General features: G+C 62.0%; 1 protein-coding gene across 1 annotated transcript; it reads right to left on the bottom strand.

The window, feature by feature from the left end:
- Positions 1-2,053: 2,053 nt before the first annotated feature.
- MMP15 (matrix metallopeptidase 15) lies at positions 2,054-7,184 on the bottom strand. Its single transcript, XM_051629177.1, has 10 exons — positions 6,711-7,184; positions 5,688-5,836; positions 5,447-5,569; positions 5,030-5,337; positions 4,634-4,795; positions 4,289-4,512; positions 4,011-4,149; positions 3,621-3,771; positions 3,387-3,502; positions 2,054-3,157 (listed from the first exon to the last, which is right to left on the bottom strand). Exons 1-10 carry the CDS (start codon positions 6,843-6,845, stop codon positions 2,715-2,717), a joined length of 1,950 nt encoding a protein of 649 aa, XP_051485137.1. The 5' UTR covers positions 6,846-7,184; the 3' UTR covers positions 2,054-2,714.
- Positions 7,185-8,149: the final 965 nt, after the last annotated feature.

Here is an 8,149-nt window from a genome sequence, read left to right as displayed (position 1 = left end):
GAAGAGTTGGGGGGGGTTGGGAAGCGATGGCCCAGGTCACCCAACCCAGCCAGTCTGGGCCTCTGCTCCGAGTGCCTCCAATTGCCCCTGGGGAACGGCTCCCCGATTCTGGCCCTCCCTAACTCAGCAGGGACCCCCTGCCCTGCCCTGCCCTGGGAAGGGGATGTTGCTGGCAGCGAGCTGTGGGCACCCTCAGCTGGCTCAGCAGGCTTTCCCTGTGACCAGGCAGCTCTCTGGGTTACTAGGCTTCAGGGTCCTCACCCCTGCATCCCACTGAGCCCTGAGCACCCCCAGGAGAGAGAGGGGAAATGCAGCTGCCGTGGGAAATAAACCTCTTGTCGGAAATGCAGCTGCCATGGGAAATGCATCTGAGCCTGCCTCTGGAGCTGCTTTGCGGGGGTGGGGAGCAGCAAATCCCAGCCCCATGTTCCTCCTGCCTCACCTCTTGGCCAAGTTCATGCCTTTTGGTCACTGCCAGTGCCATTTTGGCTCAAGTTTGGGTCAGGCTGGGGTGCTGGGCTGCCCTACAGCATGACTCCCAGTTCAGTAGAGCCCTGGGAGGGTCCATACAAGCAAAACTCTGAGCAAATTGGCCAAAAACTATTTGAAAGGAGTTGGAAGTCAAGGAACGTGACCCAGCACAGCCTTGCCAATGGAATACAACAGCCCAGAGCCACTTGGAGACCTCTCCTGCCCCAGTTCCTCAGGGTTTTCCTGTGCCCAATTTTGCCTTCTCACATAGCTGCAATGATGTGCTGGGGTTGAGCCAAGTGTGTTTCCTGGGAAATAAGCTAATAGCTGGGAATCACTGCCCAGGGTGGGCAGAGATTGAGGCTGGAGCAGGGGACAGGTGACCCAGGCCATGGGTGTCCCTGCCCAGTGCCCGGAGCCCCTGGCAAGCATGGACAGAGCCAGCATGGGGCCTGCGCCCTTTGGAAATCATGAGCAGCTGACAAGTGGTGAGGATGGTGAGGGGGGCACAAAGGCTTCAATCCCACCCATGAAGGGGGAATGAGGGCTAGTATGGTGGGGGATGGGGGCAGGGGCAGCCAGAGACCCAGAGGCAGCGGAGGGGGGAAGCAGGTCAGTAGTGGGTTAATGCACAGCTGGCTGGGTGCTAGTCTGCCAAATCCAGTGCCATAGGGAGAATTCACCCCCACTGGGGTAATCCCCAGCAGGATGGGTCAGACCCACATCCTTCCCTGCCACAGCCTGCCTCTCCACCAGTGTATTAACTGTACCAGCCTCTGCCATCCATCCCACGGCTGCCCCTGTAGCTCTGGGGCCCCAGCTCACCACCCTGGTGAGCAGCACCAGCAAAGGCAGGGACCTGCTACCATCCCCATCCCCACAGACCAGCTCTGGCACCCGCTGTGGCTTGGTTTTCCTTCCTATTTAAAGGCTGAGCAACATTTTTCCCTGGTTAAAGCAGATTTCCCACACCCCTGAGAGTTTAATCTTTCCCACTCCCACGATTATTTCCTTGATCTCTACAGCAGTCCCGACTCCTGCTTTCTCCCCTGCTGAGACCACAATGGTGGGACAGGATACAACCACCCCCTTCTCCCCAGGAAACACGTGTGGACAGGGAGCTGAAGCACCTGGTCAACCTGCTCCAGGAGGGCTCTTGTACCATCTCCCAGCCACACCGGGACTGGGAGCAAAGGGGTTGCCCTGAGTCTGGGGAGCTGGTGGCTGCCCAGGGGCTGGCTGGAGTGGGAGGCTGGTGTTGGCTGGGGAGAACAAGGCACCCTGTGTTCCCAGCCAGGCCATGGCCACGGGATCTGGTGAATGGCAGCTCTGTCTGCTGCTGGGGGGGGTGGTAGGGCAGCTTTCACTGACTGCACCCCAAAAATGGTAGCCCTCAGGCAGGGGTTGCTGTGGGGACACAACCAGCCATGCTGTCCCCTTCCTCACATCCCGCAGCATGGCCCCCAGCCCTCGCGGGTGCCAGGTGGGGTGGCACCCCCAGGCACGCCCCTGCTACCACAAAAATATCCCAAACATGGCAGGTTGCTGCCCACATCCCTCAGCAGGAAGGACACACCATGGCTCCACACACCCAACCCTTTAATACGCGTACAAGGCTGCGGTGCCCACTGCCCTGCCCGCGGGGCTGCGCGTCCCCTCAGCAGTGGTGGGGTCCAGGCTAAGCTGAGCCCACCAGGAATGGCAAAGGTGGCACCTGCCCCCTCGCATGAGCTTTAGGCACCACCTCCCTGTAATCCCCACGGTTCAACGTGAAATAGGGCTGGGAGCTCTGCCCTCCCTGCCCCTAATGCTTCCCTGCTCCTGGAGGTGGCAGCAGCTGAGACCTGCCAGCTTGTAGCACTTGTGACCAGCTCCCAACCCACGCCCTCCTCCCACAGCATGGGGACAGCTCAGTGGGCTCACATAGGAGGAAGGAACCCTGCTGGGACCCTGTAGCAGAGGTGGGTGGAACACGATAGGTGGCAACCTGGGTGTGACAGCAAGGGAGGGGGGCAGGTGCCAGCAAGCAGGCAGACCTGGGTGCACCCTCCAGCCCCCCTGTGACCATCCCCTGGGCCCAGCCCAGCTGCGCCAGAGGGGCCGGGGGGGTGGGCATCCCCCATTTTCTGAGGCTGGAGCCATCAAGCAACAGTGGGGCACAAAGAACCGAAGGTGTGGGGAGGGATGGGGGGAGGTCAGGTCCATCGTTAGCACCATGGTGGTGGGGGTGGGCAGGGAGCCGGTCAGACCCACTCCTGCAAGGAGCGCTTGCAGTACAGGAGCATCCGGGGTGCGCCCTTCCGCTGCATCTGGACAATGACATAGATGAGGCCGAGGATGCAGAGCAGCAGCACCAGCAGCACCAGCACCATGACCACGCTCATGGTGCGCGTGTACTCGTCGATCTGTACCACCACATCCACGTCCCCGCCCGGCTGGTGGCCGCCCTCGCTGTAATCCTCCTCGTCTTCCTCCTCTTCCTCTTCCTCACCTTCAGCCCGCCCATCCCCTTCGGGGTTGAAGGGGGGTCGGTCCCCATCAGGCCAGTGGGGATGGAGGTCTGGGACCAGCTCCGTGTGACAGCCCATGAAGTCCCGTAGGATCGATTTGGGATAACCTGGCTCCGTCTTGAGCCGCTCATTGTCAAATTTCCAGTACTTTGTGCCTCTGTAGAAGTAGGTAGAGGCTGGGGAGGGAGAAGATGGAGGCAAGGGGTAAGTGGGCATCCCCAGAGTACCCCACAACCTAGACACCCCTGCAGGTACCCAGCACAGCAGGTTTTGCTCTGGGACCAGTGAAACCCTTCAGAAAGCACTTCACCACTGACTCTGGGCCCCTATCCTGCATGGCCAGGCCACCAGAGGGGTAACCCCAACTCCTCTGGTCCCCCAGCCCTCTTTTCCATTTCTACTTACAGGCATCTGCACTGAGGAAGGCACCCTTGGGTGAGGGAGGGATGCCCACCCAGACAGAGATGGGCTTTGGGTACCCGGGGTCCACTGAGCGGGTGTCTTCATTAAAACGCCAGTATCTGGGGGAAGGAATGATTAGCAAGCGAGGAGCATGGAGGTCTGGGCTGCCCACCACGGCCAGCCCTGACAGCAGCCAAGAGACAGCAGAGCAAGGAGGAGGGCCCCAGAGCCACTCACCTGTCCCCACGGAAGAAGAAGGTGTGGCCCGTGGGTTCCCACCAGACAGCCATGTCGATGCTGTCATAGGGGATGCCCTGCCCATAGGTGACCAGGGGCTGTGGGTACCCAGGCTCCAGGTTGGCTTCTCGGAAGAGCCAGTACCGGTCACCTGGAGGGGAGGAGACGGAGACAGAGGTGAGGTGGCAGTGTCCAGTCGCTGCAGGAGGGGCACATGTGGATAGGAACATGGGTACAATGCCTGCAGCCACCCCAGCCCTTGGGGATCAGGTAGTGGCTTCAGCTGGGGAGGGGGATCAGGATGGGATGAAGCCAAGCAGCTCTCAGCAGCTTGGGGGGCACTGGGGTCTCCCCTCCACCTCAGCTCTCCCATCCACCTTCCCCACTCACCTTTAAAGAAGACGAACTTCCCATCATGCCTCTCATAGGCGGCATCGATGTCCCCAGGGAGGCCCCGCCAGAAGTGTCCGATGGGCATGGGGTAGTTGTCCAGCACCCGGTTGTGTCGGACCCTCCAGAACCAGCGGCCCTGGTGGGAAAAACAGTGTTGGCAGAGGATGGGGGGACACTGGGACGCAGCCCCAGTACCAGGCATCCCACCAGGGGGCCTCCCACCCAGGGACACAACACATCCCAAGGGAAGGGGCAGGAGAGGCCGCAGCAGGTACCTTGAACACAAACATCTCGCCACGCAGTACTGCCACCGTGTCAAAGTTCCCATCACAGATGTCAGGGCCGTACTGGTCGGGACGGTCTGGGCTGCCGGGTTTGGGGGGCCGCTCCGGTTTCCCCGGGGGAGGCAGTTTAGGGGGTCTCTGGTCTGGCCTGCCAGGTCTCCGGGGTGTCACTGTGGGCAAAGGCTTGGTGGGCTGAGGGTGCCCATCTGCGGTACCTGGATCGGGTGATTAAGAGAACGGAATGGGTGATGCAGACCAGCAGTGCCTGTGCCTCAGTTTCCCCACACACATGCCCAGCATTCTACCTCTGGGCTCATCCCCCACCCAGCTCCTCACCGTACAGCTGCTGGATGCCCTTGAGGTCATCCTCAGGCAGCTCGAAGTTCTCCGTGTCCATCCACTGGTAGAAGGGGGCCATGATAGCACTGGGGTTGCTGGAGTGCTCCAAGCCCAGCGAGTGTCCCAGCTCGTGCACAGCCACCAAGAAAAGGTTGTTCCCTGCACGGAAAGGCATGGTAAGCTGGACAGGGTGAATGACATAACACATGGAGCAGGTCCTTGGCCCCAACACCCTGCAATGAGGGTGCTCTGGTGAAAGCTGCCTGCATGACCCATAGTGGAGGGGCTCTCCCTGCCACTCCTGCCCACCCCAGTGCATCCTTCTGCCCTTAAACCCAGGGGCCCTCCAGGCTCTTCTAGTTGCCTTCACCACCTCCCTCGCCCTCAGCTCACCAGACACATCTGTGTTCTCCAGCGTCCAGGGCTCATCTGAGTCGAAGTGCGTGTCCCCCCCCATGCCAGGACCAGGAAAATAGGCGTGAGCCAAAAATCCCCCAATGCCATCGAAGGGGGAGCTGTCTCCGTGGAAGCCAGAGGCGAAGAGCACCATGATGTCAGCTTCCTTCTTCCGCTTCTGCCGGATGTCCTCATAGGGCACCTCCCGGAAAACCAGCGGCGTGGCTTGCTCCCACACCCGGAAAGCTCGGCGGACAGCCTCATACGAGTGGTACCGGCCCAGCTTCTCTGTGTAGTTTTGGATGCTGGGGGTACAGAGTTTACTGGGGGTGGCCCAGGACCACACTCTACCCCCAAGGGGATCCATGGCTCTCCATGGGCTGGGGAGTGGGAAACCTTGGAAGTGTTTGGTACCTGAAAGTGAGATGGCTCTGGCTCCAGCGCCGTCCCGTCAGTGCATACCGCTTCCGCCGCATGTTGGACTTTGTCCGCGCCCCAAACTGGTCCGGGACCCCACAGCGGGGACGTTTCATCCACCTGCCAGGAAGGAATTGAGGCAGGCCTCAGCCCGCTGCCCCCAAGGTCCTGAAGGAGCTGGCAGGCAAAGCCCAAGGGCTAGGGAGCTGCTAGAGTCAGAGGACAGGGAAAAACTCACGCCTTGGTCTCCTCATCCAGGACACCGGTAACGGGGATGCCATAAAACCTCTGCATCTCGGCGAGGGCCGCGGCGAAGCTCTGTGCCGAGCGCATGGTGGAGAGCTGGCGGCTGGGCTGCGGCAGGTACCCATAGAGCCGCAGCCAGGCCTGCGCCGGGAGAGCCGGGCGTGAGCAAGGTGGGAACAGCCCGGAGGGGGCCCACAGACCCCTGGGGAGAAGCGGCTCCTGGAGACCCTGGCCCATAACCCGCTGCCACCCAGCCCGAGGCCGCCAGACCAGCTGCAAGGGGTGAGCAGTGCAGGCGGGCCGCGGCTGGGCGCAGGCACAAAGCCCCCACAGGCTGCGGGGGCTGTAGCACCCCTGACCCCGGGGAGGAGGGGCGGCCCGTCCGCGGGCTCCCCAGCCCCCCCGCCGCGGCCTCCACCCACAAAGGGGCTTCTGAAAGGGGCTTCTGTCCCCCGGGGGGTGGGGCAGAGCCCAGGGAGGGGCGCGCCGGGTCCCTTCCTTCCTGCACCAGCCCCCGCCTCCTCTTGTCTTTTTTAATTACTTTAAAAAGACTTTTTTTATCTTTTCATTATAACCCATATTTAAAAAAAAAAAAAAGAAGAAAAATTCACGCTAATTTTCTATTTTTTTTTCCTTTTAAAAACTTTTTTTCTAAATTCCGTTTAATTTTTTCACTTCCCATTTTTTTTTTTTTAATTTTCCATTTTTTTCATCTCATGTTTAAAAAAACGGCTTAATGTCTGAAGTTTTAATTTTTTTTTTAATATATATTTTGTTAATTTTTTTACCACCAGCACCATCCCCCCACGCTGCAGGGGCCGCAGCAGAGACTTCATCAAAGACATCCTCACCCCCCGCGCCGCGCTCTCCCCGCAGGCGCTTCCCCCCCCCGCCCCCACCCCAGCCCTGCCCGGGCACCCCCGCCCTACCTGCACCTGCGGGCGGCGCCGGCGGCCGCAGGTGCAGGCAGGACAGGGCAGGGCGTCCCTGGGAGCGCCCCTCGGCCCCCGCTCACCTCTGCGTTGATCTCCTCGCCCGCCGCCCCCGCCAGCAGCACCAGCAGCACCAGTAGCACCAGTAAGGGCGGACGGCGCCCGCCCGTCCGCAGCGCCTCACCCGCCCGGCAGGGGGCGCCGCCGCCTCCTGCCATAGCGGCGCGGGCCGCGCCGCCGTCCCCGCCGGTTCGCGGCTGATCCTTGGAGCCGCGCCGGGCCGGGCCGGGCCGGGCCGAGCGCGGCGGTGTCGGAGCTACGCCGCCCTCATGGCCCGGGGCCGGGCCGCCGCTGGGGGCTGCGCACGGTGCATGGGCGGCGCTGCCAGGCGCGGCCCGTCGCCTCCCTGCCCGCCTTTGTATGAAGGGTCAGGCCGGCGGCGCGCGGCACATGGGCGGCCACCGCGGCGCGGCGCGGCTCCCCCGGCCTGCCCGCCGGGAGCAGCGGAGCGGGCGGCTGCGGCGCGGGTGAGGCGGCAGCGGCGCGGGGCGGAGGGAGAGGGCGGGGCGGGGCCGGGGCCGCGGGCGGGGCCGCGGGGCCGGGGCGGAGCCTTGCGGGCCTCACACCGACCCCCCCTACGGGAGCGCGGTCGCGGCCTCGCAGCAACGCCCGCACAGGCGGGCAGGGCCGAGCCGCGGCCCGCCGCGCTCAGCCCGGGCCCTGCCCGCCGCACCTGCCTCCTCACACCCGCCATTTCGGGCCGTGCCGGCAGCCGCCCAGCGCCGGACTCTGTCCTCACAGCCCTGCCGCTGAGCCTGGCTCCTTCGCCCCACCCTGTCCCCAGAGTGGGGTCCCTGACACCCGTTACACAACGGGGCCCCGTGCCAAGCAAAGGGAGGGAGCGGGGCCACTGGTTGAGCATTAACCCGGCACTGCTCGCCTCAAAACCAGTCATGCCAGGGCCAGTTTCACTGGAAGTCCCCAAGGGCTAAATATATCTATCTTTGTCTTTCCTTCCCCAAAAGAAAACTCTGGGTGTAATCACACGCCTTCCCACACAGGTATCCATCTCAGAAACTAACTGGCTACAGACTTCACAGAATTTTGTCAAGGATTCTGAAAACCAGCCCTCACACGAAGTCGGCAGACGCCCCAGCCTGTGCAGAGGTGCTCCCACAGCCACGCGGCCCCCAGGGTCTCCCATGGGTGAGGACGGGATGAGCAGCTCCAAACCCACAGACACATTTGCTGGCATCACCTCATCTGAAGTCCGCAGGAGCTGGGCATGTCTGAAAGGGAATGGCTGAAATACACCACGGAAACAATTTTATGACACACGGAGACAGATTTTTAGTGCTCAGAAGTCCCAGAGTCTTTAATCAGACAGACCTTAATCAGACAGACCTGGAATGCAAGGCAGCACATTGGCCTCCTGCTCTGAATACCCGAGAGGCTGCAGCCAACCTCCCCACAGGAACAAAACAGGGAGCTTCTTCCAAGGTCCATGCCCAGGGTCATCACG

Source organism: Apus apus, chromosome 11 (genome assembly GCF_020740795.1).
Source record: "Apus apus isolate bApuApu2 chromosome 11, bApuApu2.pri.cur, whole genome shotgun sequence".
Taxonomy (NCBI): Eukaryota; Metazoa; Chordata; class Aves; order Apodiformes; family Apodidae; genus Apus; species Apus apus.
Note: the sequence above shows the minus strand (reverse complement) of the source record. Positions and strands in the feature narration are given on the sequence as shown.